General features: G+C 44.2%; 1 protein-coding gene across 3 annotated transcripts in view; it reads left to right on the top strand.

Annotated features, from left to right (window-relative positions):
* LOC118399105 (tripartite motif-containing protein 46-like) overlaps positions 1 to 19,220 on the top strand; it is a 34,276-nt gene extending 15,056 nt beyond the window's left edge. For 2 of the 3 annotated variants that reach the window (XM_052471862.1, XM_052471860.1), the window contains exons 7-12: positions 257 to 510; positions 1,557 to 1,678; positions 2,625 to 2,963; positions 6,461 to 6,690; positions 16,993 to 17,060; positions 17,366 to 19,220. In XM_052471862.1, the coding sequence (XP_052327822.1) occupies positions 257 to 510; positions 1,557 to 1,678; positions 2,625 to 2,963; positions 6,461 to 6,690; positions 16,993 to 17,060; positions 17,366 to 17,825 (1,473 nt within the window). In that variant the 3' untranslated portion in view covers positions 17,826 to 19,220. Of the gene's footprint in view, positions 1 to 256; positions 511 to 1,556; positions 1,679 to 2,624; positions 2,964 to 3,269; positions 3,331 to 6,460; positions 6,691 to 16,992; positions 17,061 to 17,365 lie in introns of those variants that run through there. The other variant, XM_052471863.1, reaches the window with a different exon arrangement.
* Positions 19,221 to 20,029: the final 809 nt, after the last annotated feature.

Raw genomic sequence — 20,029 nt, 5'->3', positions numbered from 1 at the left:
CCACAGTAGACATCATATGCTCATGTACAGTATACTGTATTCATAATACATAGCTCTATGGTCCTAATCTGTGTGTTGCTGTCTAATACATCATCTCTGTGGTCCTCCTAACCTCCATGTGTGTTGCTGTCTGACTGTTGAACAGCGTAGCCAGGCTTAACCACAGAATGAAATAGAACACGATCCTGGAATAATATTGATTGAAATACATTATATCTCTACGGTCCTACTCCTGTGTGTTGCTGTCTGTCCACAGGCGAACAGCGTAGCGGCACGGGAGCAGCTGTCTCAGAGCGTGAGAGACCTGACCGCCCTCCTCGCTGAGCGCCACGCCTCACTGTCTCAGGCCCTGGAGGGGGCACGGCAGAGGCGGGGCGAGGCGTTGGCGGGCCAGGTGGCGGAGAGGCGGAGCCTGCTAGAGCATGCAGGCCTCATGGCGTTCTCCCAAGAGCTGCTGAAGGAGACGGACCCGCCCTGCTTCGTCCAGGCAGCGCGCCAGACACACAGCAGGTACTTTACACACAACAGGTCTGACTGGCTGGGCAGCAGACAGCGTGGAAGCTTATACAAATAGCACCCTATTCCCCATAGAGCTCTGATCCAAAGTAGTGCACTGTAGGGAATAGGGTTCTATTTTGGACGGATACCCAGGGCTCTTTTAATGCCATAGTTTTGTTGATTTTTCTGTTTTGTTTCATTGTTTGTTTCTTTGTTTGTTTCTCTGTTCTTATTGTTCTATTTTCTCTCACCCGGTCCTTCAATCAATGCCTATTGTCTATTCTTCTTTCCCTCTTGTGTATGCTTTCATTGCTCATCCCACGGCATCAGCAAAATGACAAATGGCCACAAGAGGGAGCCAGTAGACCTGTTTGTGAAAGAGAACGTGGTGTGGATTTGGCGATGGTGTTCTATGTCGTTGTGCTCCAACCAGTGTTCACTGTTTCCAATGATGGCTTGTTAGACTGACACGGGATTAGTGGCATGAGACATGTAGTTATACAGGTAGACAGTAGACTGCTGCAGTATGTAGTCTCATTAATCTACAGTATCTGTAATCTCTCGTGGACAGGTCTATGTAAACATAACTGGTACCATAGAATCTGTAGGGAATGGAATGGGTTGCGTGGGATAACAAGCAGCAGTAGTTCCGTTGTTTGTTTTTTTTGTAACTGGTTATCTGGTCAAATCACGATTTCGCAGGTATTAGCATCTTTTGGATTTCGGAAGGAGAGGGGACATTCGGCCCGTAACTTGCAAAGAAAGACGTTGGAGCTCCTCGTTCCGGTTCTGCTCCTTATTCTAGCGGTTCTTAGTCCCTTCTCTTAACATGCATGGACCCAAAATGTAATCAAGCAGCTGACCAATAACGTGAGACTTTAGTTCTGGATTAACCAAGATGAATCTATCTGCTATCAATTAAAGTTACTCTAATTGCGTATTACCCTAATAATAAAGTGGTTAAGTCTGCGTAGTGCATACCTCCCTTCTCGGACTTGTTATCTACTCCCAAACAACTATTCTAAAAGTCCCCCCCCCCTCTCTCCTCGCTCTCCAAGGTTATCCACGTCCATCGAGGGGCTGCAGTGTTTCTCTCTGGCTGCTGATCCCTCCTTCAGACACTTCCAGCTGGACGTCTCCAAAGAGCTCAAACTCCTCACAAACCTGCAGTTCATCCAGGGTGAGACAGAGGAGAGGATAAAGGAGGGGATAGGGGGCTAGGGAGGGGTAGAGGGATAGAGCCAGCAAGAGAGAGAGAAGAGCGGAGGAGAGGAGGATAAAGGAGGAGGCTAGGGAGACATTAAGGGTAGAGTCAGTCAGAGAGAGCGGGGGATGGAGGATAAAGGAGGAGGCTAGGGAGACATTGAGGGTAGAGTCAGTCAGAGAGAGCGGAGGATGGAGGAGAGGGCTATAGCGACATAATGGAATAGTCAAACAGAGAGCAGGGTTAGAGCCAGAGTATTGAAAAAGGGATTTAGGAGGGGAAAGAGAGGATGTAAGAGAAATGACATACTACAGAATACAATCATGTAACATTTTGGTGGTAATTCAATTTAAAGGTAGACTCAGCAAGATGAAATAAGTGCACAAGATAAACAGCAGAGTGGGTCAATTTCCGCAACAACTAAGAGCGTTAAAGCGCAAGGTTAAACTTGTCCTGTAGCTATCACGTTGTATAATATATGTAATAATAATATAATAATATATGCCATTTAGCTGACGCTTTTTATCCAAAGCGACTTACAGTCATGTGTGCATACATTCTACGTATGGGTGGTCCCGGGAATCGAACCCACTACCCTGGCGTTACAAGCGCCATGCTCTACCAACTGAGCCACAGAAGGACCACCAAGTGTGAAGTGCACCCATGCGCAGATACTCTGTATGGCTGTGTGAGAGCAAAGTGTTGCATCGCGCTCTTCTGAATATCTGCGGTGCTGCTCATGGCAACATCATCTCGATGAGTCTGCCATTAATTATGTCGTTTTACTGAATCATACTGTATCTTCAACTATGCATTAGCAAACTGTAGTGAACATTTGGTAGTGTTGCATATGTAATCAAGCCAGAGAGTATATTTTTGTATCCAACATCTGACTGACAGCTGTAATGTTTTTTCCCATCAGCCCCTCTGGCCCCTGTTATTGACACCCAAAAGACCCTGGCCTATGATCAGCTCTTCCTGTGTTGGCGGCTGCCTCAGGAATCCGCCCCCGCCTGGCACTTCTCTGTGGAGTTTCGTCGCCGGGGGGTGGTGCCAGGAGGCGGAGCCAGGGGTGGAATCCAAGGGCGATTGGCTGCGGCCCGCTGGGGCTGGCAGCGGCTGGAGGAGGTGGGCGGAACCAGTGCTGTGATTGACAGGTTGGAGATGGACAGTGTGTATGTGTTGAGGGTGAGAGGCTGCAACAAGGCAGGCTTCGGGGAGTACAGTGAGGAGGTGTACCTACACACCCCGCCAGCACCAGGTGAGGTCTATACACTGTTCTATAGGTACACACACACACACACACACACACACACACACACACACACACACACACACACACACACACACACACACACACACACACACACACACACATGATCTCATCAGTATTGGTATAACTGATATGCTTCAGAACAGTATCCACAGAGATCATCTTCATGACTAATTTCTCTATTTTTCTGCCCATTCCCATCCTTCTCTCTACCCATACCATCCAACTCTCCTCCCATCCCATCTCTCTATCCAACCCCTCCTCTAAACACTGTCTTCACACGTCTCTCCTCAGCTCTCTCATTCCACTCCTCGGCCCACTCTCTCAATCCACATCTCTCCCTCTGCCTGTTAATGTGAGCATCGACACTCTTTTCTCATTTCTCCTCTTGTTGCTTCGCACATATCTCTCTACTTCTTTTTACATTTATACCATGCGTATCTTGTCCTCCCAGCCACCCTCGTTCTCCCCCATAATGAGATCTCAGAGTGTGTTGATGAGGTTTGCTATTTGTTAAAACCTGAGGCTTAACAAATGGATTTGGTTGATTGAGATCTATGCTAATGAGTCTGGGAAGTCCGGAGTGGTCAATGTCTCCCTCGTTAAATGATTCTATTCTGCTATGTTTCCCTCGGGAATATTAATAATCCCAATTTAGGAAAGATGCATCTCCTTCTCCTTTGATTGACCTTCTGCTTTGACTGTTTTCTATTAGTTTCTAGTTTGTTGATGAAAGACAGTTTGACTCCCTCTCTCCTAGTCCATGTCTCCCTTTTTCATTCCAGAGGAGTTGCATGACAGTTCTTTGTCCCTCTTCTCTGTCAAGCCTCTCAGTTCTTTCTTTGTTGCCTTGATTCTATACAGTGCATTCGGGAAGTATTCAGACCCCTTTTCCACATGTTGTAACATTTCAGCCTTATTCTAAAATGTATACAATTGTTTCCCCCCCCCCCCTCATCAATCTACACACAATACCCAAATAATGACACATCGAGAACAGTATTTCAGTCATTTAAAAACAGAAATACCTTAAGTACTCAGACGCTTTGATATGTGACCCGAAATTGAGCTCAGGTGCATCCTGTTTCCATTGATCGTCTTTGAGATGTTTTCTACAACTTGATTGGGGTACCTCTTGTGGTAAATTCAATTAATTGGACATGGTTTGGAAAGGCACACACCAGTCTATATAAGGTCCCACAGCTGACGCTGCATGTCAGAGAAAAAGCCACGAGGTCAAAGGAATTGTCCGTTGAGCTCCGTTGAGCTCCGAGACAGGATTGTGTCGAGGCACAGATCTGGGGAAGGGAATCAAAACATTTCTGCAGCATTGAAGGTCTCCAAGAACACAGTGGCCCCCATCATTCATAAATGGAAGAAGTTTGGAACCACCAAGACTCTTGCTAGAGCTGGCCGCCCAGCCAAACTGAGCACTTAGGGGAGAAGGGCCTTGGTCAGGGAGGTGACCAAGAACCCAATGGTCACTCTGACAGAGCTCCTCTGTGGAGTTGGGAGAATCTTCCAGAAGGATAACCATCTTTGCAGCACTCCACCCATCAGGCCTTTATGGTAGAGTGGCCAGATGGAAGCACTCCTCAGTAAAAGGCACAGGATAGCCTGCTTCGAGTTTAAGGACTCTCAGACCATGAGAAACAAGAATCTCTAGTTTGATGAAACCAAGATTGAACTCTTTGGCCTGAATGCCAAGTGTCACATCTGGAGGAAACCTGACACCATCCCTACAATGATGTATGGTGGTGGCAGCATGCTGTGGGGATGTTTTTCAGCAGCAGAGACTGGGAGACTAGTCAGGATCGAGGGAAAGAAGAACGGAGCAAAGTACAGAGAGATCCTTGATAAAAACCTGTTCAAAAGTACTCAGAACCTCAGACTGGGGCAAAGGTTCACCTTCCAACAGGAGTGGATTCGGGACAAGTCTATGAATGTCCTTGAGTGGCCCAGCCAGATCCTGGACTTGAACAACATCTCTGGAGAGACCTGAAAATAGCTGTGCAGAAATAAATGCTCCCCATCCAACCTGACAGAGCTTGAGAGGATCTGCAGAAAAGAATGGGAGAAACTCCTCAAATACAGGTGTGCCAAGCTTGTACCCAAGAAGACGAGGCTGTAATCACGGCCAAATGTGCTTAACAAAGTACTGAGTAAAGAGTCTGAATACTTATGTAAATGTGATATTTACAGTTTTTTTTAAAAATAGAAATTATCAAAAAACTGTTTTTGCTTTGTCATTATGGGGTATTGATGAGGGGAAAACCATTTATAAGGCTGTATTATAACAAAATGTGGAAAAAGTCGGGGTCTGAATACTTTCTGAATATACTGCATCTTTACTACTCTATCCCTGTATTAGTGCTGCTGGATTAACAGAAATATCTGTTAATTTTTGTTTTTTTAAACGACTAATTGACCGACATCGGTTCAATGATTTTGAATTCCACTTGGTTCTGTTTTGTTCTGTGAGCTCAATGTGCGCTTTCTGTATAGATAACTCAGATCAAGCCTGAACTGTGCGATGTAGTAGGGAGTTGTAGTTTTCAACAGGCAAAATATTCTACATTGTTTAGCACAGAAAACCTGATAATGAACTACAATGACCATAATCTATTGCGTGCCCGCTTGAACTGGTCTGGTCTGTGCGGAGCAGACACAGAGACCGAGGCAAGAGAGAACGTGCAATGAAGAGGAACAGAAAGCAGTTGCTTCACGAGCCTGTAAATACATGATCTAAGTGATTGATTGTTGGTATTTTGAGCAGTCATAAAAAGTAGGCCTCATTTACCTTGAAAAATGTCTAAAATAGTTATTCTCTCAGAGAGCATAGGCAGCAGCTCTATATTAAATACAAAGTTATCAAATAAAACAAATATTTTATGAAATAATGTGAATAAATAATGTTTAAGTGATAAGCAGTCACTACCATCATTGTTTTATTCTGTGTTTCTACAGCATTCAGCCCACATAATGCACATTGCATTTAATGTCAATTTCTTTTATCGAAATCAAAATAAAAAAGTGATTATTTTTGAATATTCGAACCAACCTCAAAAAGCACTAATTGCTCAGCACTACCTCCTCATGCCTTTTGCACACATTGTATATAGACTGCCCATTTTTTTTTCTACTGTGTTATTGACTTGCTAATTGTTTACTCCATGTGTAACTCTGTGTTGTCTGTTCACACTGCTATGCTTTATCTTGGCCAGGTCGCAGTTGCAAATGAGAACTTGTTCTCAACTAGCCTACCTGGTTAAATAAAGGTGAAATAAAAATAAAAATAAAAAACTACCCTGTATTTACCTCCTCTGTGCCCTTATCGTCTTCCCTCTCTCCTACTTCGCTTCTCTACTCTATCTCATCCAAACCCACCTCTTCCCTCCTTCCTACTTATGCACTCCTCCTTCCACCCTCCCTCTTTCTTTCCCCCTTTCCATCTCCCTATCCTCCCCTGGCCTCCTCTCTCTCAGTGTTAAATTTCTACCTGGACTCTCGCTGGGGTCTCCATGCCGACCGGCTGGTGGTGAGTAAGGAGCAGCGCTGTGCCCGGAGTGTTCCCGGCCTGTCCCTGATGCAGGCCGCCGACAGAGCGCTCACTTCCTGTCACCTGACTGCAGACCTCCTGGTAGGCGACGTGGCCATCACCCAGGGCAGGCACTACTGGGCATGCTCAGTGGAGCCCGGCTCCTATCTGGTCAAAGTAAGTGGAATGACTGGGAGGAGAGTTTGTCTCAATCCCAAATCGTCCCATAAGGCCAGTGCCATATTCACCTGTGGAGATCTGAGAGGATTTGCCCTCTGCTAAGTGGAAGTTAACCTGTATTGCTTATACCAATCAAATCCTTTCAAATCTCCACAGGTACATAGGGCAGGGATCAGCAACTAGATTCAGCCGTAGGCAGAGTTTTTCTTTTCTTGTGCGGATGGTTGGGGGGCCGGATCATAGTTACAAATAATTTGACTGCAAATTGATCTGCAAGAAGCCCGAACAGATACTAAAACATAACCATTTCAAACCTTGCTTACATTTGTATATTGATTCCACATGGACTATGTACCGGTACCCCCTCTATATAGCCCCACTATTGTTATTTACTTCTGCTCTTTAATTATTTGTTATTCTTATCTCTTACTGGGATTGTAAGTAAGCATTTCACTGTAAGGTCTACCTACAGCTGTTGTATTCGGCGCATGTGACAAATAACATTTGATTTGATTTTGATATGACCACGTCTCTCTGGTATGCATGAAAATAGTTGGGAACAGATTTTTTAAATGAAAATCACTTGGAGCTGACATCCTGGATTTTTTGCAGTCTTATGTTCAACAATGAACCCCCCACACACACACACAAAAAAATCTCTATATATATTTATAAATAAAAATCTCAAAACGTATAAATAAAACCATTTGGCCCGTGGGCCGCCAGTTGGGAAACCCTTAGAGGACGGTTTAGACTGGGCCCTTACTGTGTTGTATGGTGTGTATGTATGTGTTTTTTTTTGTATATATACACAAAACTATAAACAAAATACTATATACAAAAACGTGTATGAAAATATATGTGTGAAATTATTGGCACCCTTGATGAGCAAGAAAATGCTGAGCTATGCTACAAAAGAAAATCTGGAAACGATATTATTTTATACTAATATAATTGCTCGGAGAAAGAGATTGTTTAAGTAATATTATTTTTTTTCTCAAAAAGATAATGCTACAAATTATTATGCAACAGCACTGTGCTTAAAATGTTTTATGAGATTGGAGAACTATTGGACTGGAGGGATTTTAGTCCATTCCTCCATACAGAATTTTTCCAGATCCTTTATCTTTTGTCTGCGCTTATGGATTGCCCTCTTCAATTTGAACCACAGGTATTCAATGGGGTTCAAGTCTGGAGTAGTGGTCTTCACGGGTCCAACTTTTGGACCCCTTCTGAAATGAACCTGGGGCTTTTCCACCCGGAACCGACATGCAAAAATTCATTTTTAAAATAGTGACCCGTCCCGAACGAACCCGAGGACCACTAGACCCGTTCCGTATAGACCTGGTTAGATCCAAACCCTGTCCGATCCGAATGAGGGAAGCAGAAAAGTCACTTTTTAAGCTACTTAATTAACCAGAGCTTATAAAGCGCGAGGGAGAGGGAGAGAGATGTCCACTCTAGCAGGTGGGGAGGGGCCTTGATACTGTGAGCGAGTGACTCGGGGAGCAGGCTAGGCTAATTGAGGCTGCTAGGCTAATTGAGGCTGCATGCTCTTTCTCGTCCTACAGTTACAAATAACAACAACCCCATTTAGAATATTAAGTATAGCAGCCTACCTGTTAGCTCTTGGTTATTGTAGCCTGTCCTTCACCTTAACTTTTAATTCTGTCATTTTAATTCCATCTTCCATTGATTAGATATCTCCTAACTTTTGCCACATTGAGGCTCTATGACTGTAGCCCAATTGCACTTTGATGACTTATAGTTGGCCAACAACAATGACAAGCTACACGCGCCACTCTTGAAAAGAGCAGCAGCATAAATTACACAAGGTCTCTCGCTCCTCTACTGCAGCAGTCTCTTTCGGATCTGTACAGGTCCTTTCAGTTAAAATTACACCTTCCTTGAGAACCTTGACAATCATATCAGAGCCGACCCAGACCCGTGACAGTATCTAGAATTCTGGATCAAGACCCACTCAGATCCTGGATCGGGCCTTGGTCCCTCTCGTCTGGAGGTGTTGATTTTGATTTTGTGGTCAATTTACTATTCCTTTGTTGATTTTGATGTGTGCTTGGGGTTATTGTCTTGCTGGAACATCCCCTTGCGGCCAAGTTTCGGCCGCATGGCAGAGGCAAGCAGGTTATTGACTAATATACCGACACATAATCACACCAGAGAAAGTTATTTCCATCAAGACAGTACCCGAATCCAGCAGATAAAGGGGATGTAGATAAAGGGGATAAAGGGGATGTACAAAGTCAGAAGTTTACAGACACCCCAGCCAAACACATTTAAACTCAGTTTTTCACAATTCCTGACACTTAATCCTATAAATATTCCGTTTTATGTCAGTTAGGATCACCACTTTTTTTTTAAGAATGTGAAATGTCAGAATAATAGTAGAGAGAATGATTCATTTCAGCTTTTAATTCTTTCCTCACATTCCCAGTGGGTCAGAAGTTTACATACACTCAATTAGTATTTGGTAGCATTGTCTGTAAATTGTTGAACTTGGGTCAAACGTTTCGGGGAGCCTTCCACAAGCTTCTCAAAATAAGTTGGGTGAATTTTGGCCCATTCTTCCTGACAGAGCTGGTGTAACCAAGTCAGGTTTGTAGGTGTAGAAAAGGCCCATGGAGTTGGTGGAATAATGATTTAATTCATTGCCACTTACTCAGCTGGGCCAGGGGCGCTTTAATTAGGTCAGGTGGAAACGTCCGACAGATCTCAACTTCATAAAAGGAGGAAATTGCCATCGCCTGAGCTCACTGCTTTCTCTTCCTTAACTCCATCTGATCCAGAAGTTCTGTGCGTCCATGAATCCACGTAAGTCCACCGACTCTGTTATCTTTCATCTGAACTATCTGTTGGGATCCGGAAAGTGGGCCATCAGTTATTGTTTATAGTTATTACCGTGGAGCGCGGCTTGGAGCGCACATATTGTGTAATGTGAATTGTCAATGATCACGGCCCTACGGATCCTCATAGGCCAATTATGCAGTCGATATGTTTGACATTGTTTACATGAAGACAATTGAAATGAGAAACGTCATTGTTTGCTAACTGATTGACTTTGATATCAAACTAATGGGGATTATAGATTGAGTAGCCACTGTTTGTATTCTTTCATGATTTATGATAAATAGTTACGAGCCTAAATGAGTCACGGATGATTACTATTGACTTCTAAATTAACTAGATTGTTGACTTCCCTAATTATGTTAATCGTGAATGATTGTTATTATATGATCTTTGGGATGAAGACTTTGATCGGATACATGTTATTTGTTTCCTTTCTATGCAGCACAGACGACCCAGTAAATATACCACTTTATGGTTAAAGGAATTCCTGCCTCAGTCTCAGTCTCAGTCATCAATTCCTCTGTCACCTGACATGTGACCACCTGTTCACCTTCACTGTCAGTCATCCTACCTGTCCAGCTACCCACACAGATTCTACTAATCTTTCAATGGTCCTTCGAGCTGGATTATGACTGAACCAAAGAGAGGTGAAAAGGAAATGGAGGAGGAGGAGAGGGAAGAATTGTCTCCACTGGAAGGAAGAGGAGGAGAGAGCAACTGAGGGAAAGGTCTTGGAACAAAGGAAATATCCAGGAGCTAAGCCTAAAGCAACAATGACTTTATCCTCAACCACCAGCAGCACCAGAAGAACAAGGCAAGCACCTGGTTATCTTAAGGATTATGTGGTTGAGTTTCTGACATCAAAGGGCAAGCCCATCAGAGCTAAAAGTGGTGATGGATCAACTGTACGTTTCAGCATCAACCATCCCCTCTGAGCCAAGGACCGGCTCCGCTCACCCCTTAACTAATGGGAAAACGTTGAGGCACTCCAGACAGTGGGAGTTCGACCAGTGGATACCCCTTTGGAAGTAGCCATGGCAGCCGCCATTCACTAGCTCTCAGCGATTCACAGACCGCTGTCCTACAAGAGAGGATACAGTTATTAGCTTTGGAGGAAATTGAGCGTCAGACTGAGGAGGAACGACAGGCTGACGAACGATGTCACCAATTGGATGTGCAGGCCCGTAGAGCTCTACAGGAACTGGAATTAATTGCCAATGACCTGGCATAGCAGTGCTGGCACCGTCAAGCCAGAAGGGAATTGGAGGAGGCACGGATGGTCTCCTCCTTCCTGGAGAGGAAAGAACAGGGAGTTGACCTGACCACCTCTCCACATGGACCTGACCTATCTGCCTTTCTTTCCCAATCTGCCCATCTGGTACGGCATGGCACACAGTCCCCGGAGGCTCCAGGGTCAACAGCCAACATGGAGCACGGGGGACAGGCCGCTCCACCAATGCCAGTGACACAAGTTAGCATTCCTCCATCTGGACAAAGCATCACTCCTTTGCCTTTCCGGCAAATCGTTCCTCTCGTCCAGGGCCAGGCCAGTCCTCAAACATCAGGTGGGAGCGCTCTCACCCAATTCCGGCTGCCACCAATGGAGGGTCTGGGACAGTAGGGGATCTGCCCAATGAGGCCACAGTGGGCTCATCAGAAGTCCCGGGTTTATCCTTCACGCAACCAGAAGAGGGAGCGAACATTATGAAACTTCTAGTAGCCTCAGCCTATGGAATTCCCAGACCCAAACTGCCATACTTTGAGAGCGGAAAGGAGAGTGAATTTGTCCTTTTGGAAATGGCATTGGAGAGCCTACTGGGTATTCACAGTCATCTGTCAGAAAGCTACAAATACCAAATACTAATGGATCATTTGCGGTTTCCCAGAACATACAGGCTGGCCCAATCCTTTATGCACTCCGCAACACCGTACACTGCCGCTCTCCAGGCCCTGAAGGCGAGATATGGTGAGCCACGCCAGCTAGTCCAGAATAAACTAAACATCCTGAACACATCTCCAATCCCTGACCTCGATGCTCCAATCTGTTGAAGGAGAAGACAGGAATGAGCTGAAATGTGGTTCCCACATGGACAGGCTTCTTAGCAAACTTCCAGTGTACCTCAGACAGTTTCATTGAACATTGTTTGAACAAGGGCATCCTGAGAGAGGGCTCGAGAAGCACCTATGCTCTGAGACCTGGCTGCATGGTTGGAGGTGAAGGCGAAGAGCATCGCTCACCAGGCCACAATCTCAGCCGTAGCCACCGGGGGAAGGAAGGAGTTTGAACGCCAGGAGGGACAGAAAAGGCCAAATCCCACTACCATGTACTTAAATAGTGACGACGGGGAGGAACCCGGGAAGAAGACCCCTCAAGAGCAAGAAAATCAAATTCCAGCCTTACTGCCCATATTGCAATAGTAAGGGGCACTTCCTTGGCTCATGCCCCAGGGTAAAAAAGCTCACTCAAACTCAATTGAAGGCCTGGATCACCTCAGGCGAGCGATGCTACAAGTGTGCCCGTAGCCATAAGGAGGAGACCTGCACATTGAGGAAACCCTGCAATCGCTGTAAGGAAATCCATCTCACCGTGTTGCATGATGTAATTCCCCAAACACAGAAAGAGCAGAGTATGCTCATGGTAGGAGCTGCAAAGGAGGTGTACCTCGACCAGCAGAACCGGTCTCCAAGGGTCATGTTGAAGGTGGTCAAGGTCACTCTGCAAAGTGAAGGGAGAAGCATCGATACATTCAACGTTCTAGATGATGGGTCAGAAAGAACTATCATTCTCACGGCGGCCACCCGTCAGCTTAACCTGGAGGGGACACTCGAGACCCTTAACATCATGTCGCACCGTTCTGAGATTATCTAAATGAAAGGTGCTGCTGTGCCATTTAGCATTTCACCTTCAGGGAACCGGGATGTGGACTATAACATCACCAATGCCTTCACAGCAGATTGCTTGAATCTCCCCGAGCACTCCTGCCCGGTAAGTGTTATACAGAAACAATATCCTCATCTACTAGGATTGCCTCTTCCTAACCTGGCCAGAGTTGCGCCACTTATCCTGATTGGGTCAGACCACCCACATCTCGTCACCCTGACTGAGCCTATACGAGCTGGACCAGAAGGAGGGCCCATTGCTGTCCATACATCCTTGGGCTGTGCAAGGTCCAGCCCATCTACTTCTCTCGACCCAAGCTGTACAGTCACAGCAAGTACTCTTCACCAGAAGCAATCCAGCTCCACCCCCCTGTGCAGCCACTGACCTCCTTCGGAATGTAGAGCTCTGGAAGATGGACACCTTCTCCAACCGGAAGCTACAGGAGGTCACCCGCTCGAGACATGACTGATGCATTAGACCTCCTGGAGAAGTGCACCACCACTGAACTGCATGGCGTTCAGAGGTACGTGACCCCACTGCTACAGGTGCCCAACCATCCTCCTCTGGCAACCACAACACGGGCTGTACTCCCACTACTGCGTGGAACTGAGCGACGCCTGGTGAAGAATCCTGAGATTGCTGAAGTTCATAACCGAGAGATTCATAACCTTGTGAAGGCAGGCTATGTCACAAAAGTGACCGCTCATGGAGAGGGAAACCCACTCAGCGAATCCTAGTATCTCCCTCACCATGTTATCCAGCAACACGGTGGGAAGTACCGACTTGTCTTCAACTGTACATTCCAAGCTGCTGGTCAAAGCCTGAATGACTGTCTACTCCCCGGACCAGCCTTTAGGTCCTTCCTTGCTCTGTGTCCTTCTCCGGTTCCGGCAGCACTCCACAGCCATCAGTGGAGACATCAAAGCCATGTTTCATCGGATTTGTTTACTGCCTTCCGACACCACACTGCTCCGGTTCATATGGCGAGATATAGAACGAGACGCAGAGCCCACCATCTATGAATGGCAAGTACTCCCATTTGGCACCACCTGCAGTCCTTGTTCGCACACGCTTTTTCAGTTCTGCCCACACATTTTCTATAGGATTGAGGTCAGGGCTTTGATGGCCACTCCAATTCCTTGACTTTGTTGTCCTTAGGCCATTTTGACACAACTTTGGAAGTATGCCTCGGGTCATTGTCCATTTGGAAGACCCATTTGCGACCAAGCTTTAACTTCCTGACTGATGTGTTGAGATGTTGCCTCAATATATCCACAATTGTCCTTCCTCATGAAGCCATCTATTTTGTGACGTGCACCAGTCCCTCCTGCAGCAAAGCACCCCCAAAACATGATGCTGCCACCCCCGTGCATCACGGTTGGGATGGTGTTCTTCGGCTTGCAAGCCTCCCCCTTTTTCCTTCAAGCATAATGATGGTCATTATGGCAAAACTGTTATATTTTTGTTTCATCAGACCAGAGGACATTTCTCCAAAAAGTACTATCTTTGTCCCCATGCGCAGTTGCAAACCGTAGTCTGGCTTCTTTATGGCGGTCTTCCTTGCTGAGCGGTATGTTGATATTGGACTCGTTTTACTGTTGGATAGATACTGTACTTTTGTATCTGTTTCCTCCAGCGTCTTCACAAGGTCCTTTGCTGTTGTTCTGGGATTGATTTGCACTTTTCGCACCAAAGTACGTTAATCTCTAGGAGACAGAATGCGTCTCCTTCCTGAGCGGTATGACGGCTGCGTGGTCCCATGGTGTTTATACTTGCGTACTATTGTTTGTACAGATGAATGTGTGTTAGTTGAGAATTATCTGTTAATTGAATGATTTGAATATTCCGCCCTGAAACATATAATTGTATGGAACTGAGTAGAATGTATAAAATCATAATCAATAAATGTGTAGTCCTAGTCAGAATTAGGGTAAAGACAATATGTCTTTATGGTATTATAAACACAGACTGTCTGAGCTTGGTGCCGACCTGACTAGAGATTGGGAGAGAACAGGGAGTACGTGTCAAGAACAAGGTCACTAATCTCTGTCGGCTGGGTAGCAGGACGTGTGTGTGCATCTGTTTGTGTGTGCGTATGGTTGTGTGGGCGTGAGAAGTCAGTATAAAATGGTTTTGTATTCTTGACTGGAGAACGTTCCCGTGAATAAACTTTTTTGACCATTTAGCTGGTCCTCCGTCTGTTTCATTCGACCAGGATCTTACAAATTCTGGTTTGCAGACTGAGTAATATAATTAAATTGGGTTATGAATCTGGGGAACACATTTCTCTTATCAATGTGATACCTTCAGGCATATGGAAATTGCTCCTAATGATGAGCCAGACTTGTGGAGGTCTACAATTGTTTTTTTTCTGAGGTCTTGGCTGATTTCTTTTGATTTTCCCATAATGTCAAGCAAATAGGCATTTGATTTGATTTGATAGGCACTGAGTTTGAAGGTAGGCCTTGAAATACATCCACAGGTACACCTCCAATTGACTCAAATGATGTCAATTAGCTTATCAGAAGCTTCTAAAGCCATGACATAATTTTATGGAATTTTCCAAGCTGTTTAAAGACGGTCAACTTAGTGTATGTAAACTTCTGATCCACTGGAATTGTGATTAAGTGAAATAATCTGTCTGTAAACAATTGTTTGAAAAATGAATTGTGTCATGCACAAAGTAGATGTCCTAACCGACTTGCCAAAACTATAGTTTGTTAACAAGAATTTTGTGGAGTCGTTGAAAAACGAGTTTTAATGACTGCAACCTAAGTGTATGTAAACTTCCGACTTCAACTGTATATATTGCATTTGTAAAGTATTCAGACCCCTTCACTTTTTCCACATTACAGCTGTTTTCTAAAATTGATTTTTTTTATCCTTCAATCTACACACAAACCCCTATAATGACAAAGCGAAAACAGGAATTTAGAAATGTTTGCAAATTTATTAGAACTAAACACATTTACATAAGTACTCAGGCCCTCAATTGAACTCAGTTGCATCCTGTTTCCATTGATCATCCTTGTTGTTTCTACAACCTTTTTTGGAGTCCACCTGTGGTAAATTCAATTGATTGGACATGATTTTGAAAGGCACACACCTGTCTATATAAGGTCCCACAGTTGACAGTGTATGTCAGAGCAAAAACCAAACCATGAAGTCGAGGGAATTGTCCGTTGAGCTCAGACAGGATTTGGTCAAGGCACCGATTTGGGGAAGGGTTCCAAAACATTTCTGCAGATTTGAAGGTCCCCAAGAACATCATTCTTAAATGGAAGAAGTTTGGAACCACTCGAGCTGGCTGACCGGCCAAACTGAGCTATCGGGGGAGATTGGCCTTGGTCAGGGAAGTGACCAAGCACCCGAGGACCAGAGATCCTCTGTGGAAATGGTTGTCCTTCTGGAAGGTTCTCATCTCTGCAGCACTATACCAATCAGGCCTTTATGGTAGTGGCCAGACGGAAGCCACTCTTCAGTAAAAGGCACATGACAGCCTGGTTGGAGTTTGCCGAAAGGCACCTGAAGGACTCTCAGACCATGAGAAACCAGATCCTCTGGTCTGATGAAACCGAGATTGAACTCTTTGGCCTGAAAGCCAAGTGTCAGGTCTGGAGGAATCCAGGCACTGCTTATCACCTGGCCAATGCCATCCCTATGGTGAAGCGTGGTGGCAGCATCATGCAGCGACTGGAAGAATAGTCAGGATCGAGGGACAGATGAATGGAACAAAGTACAGAGAGATCCTTGATGAAAACCTGCTCCAGAATGCTCAGGACCTCAGACTGGGGCGAGGGTTCACCTTCCAACAGGACAAGGACCCTAAGCGCACAGCCAAGACAACGCAAGAGTGGCTTCGGGACAAGTCTCTGAATGTCCTTGAGTGGCCCAGCCAGAGCTCTGACTTGAACCTGATCTAACATCTCTGGAGAGCCCTGAAAATAGCTGTGCAGCGATGACACCCCATCAAGCCTGACAGAGCTTGAGAGGATCTGTAGAGAAGAATAGGAGAAACTCCCCAAATACAGGTGTGCCAAGCTTGTAGCGTCATAACCAATACTTGAAGCTGTAATCGCTGCTAAAGGTGCTTCAACAAAGTACTGAGTAAATTGTCTCAATACTTATGTAAATCTGATCAGTTTTTTGTTTAGAATAAATTTGTAAAAAAAAAAAAAAAGACCTGTTTTTGCTTACTCGTTATGGGGTAATTTATGTAGATTTAGTAGGGGAAAAACAATTGAATGCATTTTAGAATGAGGCTGCTGCGTAACAAAATGTGGGAAAAAATTCAAGGGGTCTGAATATGTTCCGAAATGCACCTGTAGATACGTAAAAAAAAAGCTATGTATTACTTGTTAAATAAAATATGTTACTCTGAGTAATTGTATTAGTATACAAGAATATAATAATAAAAATATATAGCATACAATATAGTATTTTTATTTTTTTATTTATACATTGTGTTGTTCATATTTTCAAGGGTGCCAGTAATTTCGGACCCCACTGTATGTTGCTGCCCCCTTTCATTGCCTCTCTCTGTTCCACAGGTGGGAGTGGGCCTAGAGGCCAAACTACAGGAGTGGTTTCACCTTCCGCAAGACATGGCCAGTCCCCGGTGAGTGGTGCTGGAGGATGAGGCTATAAAGTGCAGGGTGGACAGGAAGTAGGCAATGGAAAATTGGTTGAGGAGAGACTATCAGGGCTTGTATAAAAAAAAACATCTCAGAGTAGGAGTGCTGGTCTAGGATCAGTTTATCCTTTTACATCATAATGAATAAGATTACATGGAGAGGGGGAACAGATCATCCTTCCTACTCTGAGACGCTTTATGTATACGGGCCCTAGTTGTGTGTGTATGACTCCGCACTCTCTATTTCCTTCTCTCTCTTCCTCTCTCTCTCTCTCTACCTCCCCCTGTAGTTATGACCCAGACAGTGGCCATGACAGTGGGGCAGAGGATTCCCTGGAATCCCCTCCCCCCTTCTCTTTCCTCACCATGGGCATGGGCAAGATCTTCCTGCCCCAGGCTCCCAACCATCATAACAACCATGGTTGCAATGGCACCAACCCCCGCCGCAACCCCACCATCGCCAACGGCAACAGCCCTGCCTCCTCGCCTACGGGCCTCACCTACCCCCTGCCTCCCAGGCTTGGGGTGTGCCTTGACTTTGAGAAGGGTCGCGTCACTTTCTACGATGCCCACTCGCTCCGTCCTCTGTGGGAAGGGCCTGTCGATTGCTCCGGCCCTGTTTGCCCGGCTTTCTTTTTTATTGGCGGAGGGGCACTACAGTTACAGGAGTTGGTGGCCAATCGGATGGCAGACCAGACTCCAGTCAGGAGGGTCACCATCCAATCACATGTCACTAATCTGAATAACTAGGCTGCGATTCAATTTGAAACCATGGTGTAGCACGCGCTTGACATTTTAAAGGTAATTTCCAATTGAGCCGACCTCTACAGCGTTTACCCTGAATGTGATCTCTGCAAACGCAGTAACATTGCCTTTTAAACGGCGCATTGAATCTCAGCCTTAATCTTAGGTGATTGATTGTAAGCTATTTACTTGGCCAGAGCAAAAAGTTAGTAACCTCATTTTTTTTTTTTAAATCTCATTTGTATGAAAAAAAAACTAGTTTTTATTGCAACCGATATGCAAATGTATTTAACTTTCTTACATACTTTTTGGTTTACACACTTTATTTTGCCAGAAATGCTAAATTGCTTAAGTAGGGGCTGGAAAATGACACACACAGCAATTATGTAATGTCTCCTATCTTTGACGCTTGCTCTATTAACCAATTAACCACGCTATACTGTATATATTTACGGTATATATGTATATATGCAAGAACATATATTTATTTTAGAAAAACTGTTTCTCAGTCATGTTCTGTCTGTGTGTTCATCTATGTCCAGGGTATTCAAATCTTACCCTACGAGGTCCGGACTACTGCTGGTTTTCCGTTTTACCTGATAATTAATTGCACCTACCTGGTCTCCCATGTGGAAATGACTTCGAGATCCAGAAATTAATGGGAGGTTCTTAGTTTTCTGATCATGTAACAGTCCCCCCCCTTCACTGTACTAAAACTATTTACACATCTACTGTACGTCTGTGTATCTCCAATGGAAAACAAGTCCTGACTGTTAGTGAAATCTTCCCACTCACTCCATCACAACCCCAACTAAAGTGATTTATCTGCTCTAAATACTGTTGTCATTGAGTAGACAGTAGATTGAGTTAGGAGGATAACATGTCATGAGGAAATACTGAAATTGGGAACTGAATGATACCTCTTCAGCTTCAGCCACCTTTATCACTTGATTAATGTGTTTGTGCATTGGTTGTTTTTCCAACGTTTAAGTGTGTGTGTGTGTGTGTGTGTGTGTGTGTGTGTGTGTAGGAATGAGACTGCAGTTAAAATAATTCACGTCTGATAATCATATTGACCACCATTTGCTGATTATAACTGTCTTTTAGGGAATATTTTGTATTATTTCAAAGTGTGCTTGATTGTAAGTTATGAACAGTACTTATGAATGATAAGCTTTCTAGAAGAGTAGGTTGTTTCCAAAATGACACCCTATTCCATATATACTACTTTTGACAAGGCCCAAAGCTTGGTCAAATGTAGTGCACTATTTAGGGAATAGGGTGCCATTTGGGACGCAGACAAATGTAGACTTCACCTGCTGGCAGAATGTTTGTAAAAAATAAATAAAAAAAACAGACAAACAATTTACGCTAAATAAAGACAAATTCTGAAAATGAGAACCTGACCTCCTTATTGTTATGTGTAGTAGTAGTAGTCAAACCAGCTTCAGTTAATTTGCTTCATCATGTAACATTCTCCAACTCTCTAAATTCATATTGAAAGTACTTTCATGTCAAAACAGACCCTTGATATTTATGATAATAGTACAGTATATATATACAGTATATATACACTGTACTATTATCATAAATATATGATATACTGATATATACTAATAGTACAGTAAAATATATATGTACAGTGCATTCGGAAAGTATTCAGACCCCTACCCTTTTTCCACATTTTGTAATGTTTACAGCCCTATTTTAAAATTGATTAAATCATCCCCCCCCCCAATCTAAATCAAATCAAATCAAATGTTATTTGTCACATACACATGGTTAGCAGGTGTTAGTGCGAGTGTAGCGAAATGCTTGTGCTTCTAGTTCCGACAATGCAGTAATAACCAACAAGTAATCTAGCTAACAATTCCAAAACTACTACCTTATAGACACAAGTGTAAGGGGATGAAGAATATGTACAAAAGATATATGAATGAGTGACGGTACAGAGCGGCATAGGCAAGATACAGTAGATGGTATCGAGTACAGTATATACATATGAGATGAGTAAACAAAGTGTCATAGTTAAAGTGGCTAGTGATACATGTATTACAGGATGCAGTAGATGATATAGAGTACAGTATATATGTATACATATGAGATGAATAATGCAGGGTATGTAAACATTATATTAGGTAGCATTGTTTAAAGTGGCTAGTGATATATTTTACATCATTTCCCATCAATTCCCATTATTAAAGTGGCTG

The sequence above is a fragment of the Oncorhynchus keta genome, chromosome 20 (assembly GCF_023373465.1).
Source record: "Oncorhynchus keta strain PuntledgeMale-10-30-2019 chromosome 20, Oket_V2, whole genome shotgun sequence".
Lineage (NCBI taxonomy): Eukaryota > Metazoa > Chordata > Actinopteri > Salmoniformes > Salmonidae > Oncorhynchus > Oncorhynchus keta.
This window is presented reverse-complemented; position numbering and strand designations above follow the sequence as displayed.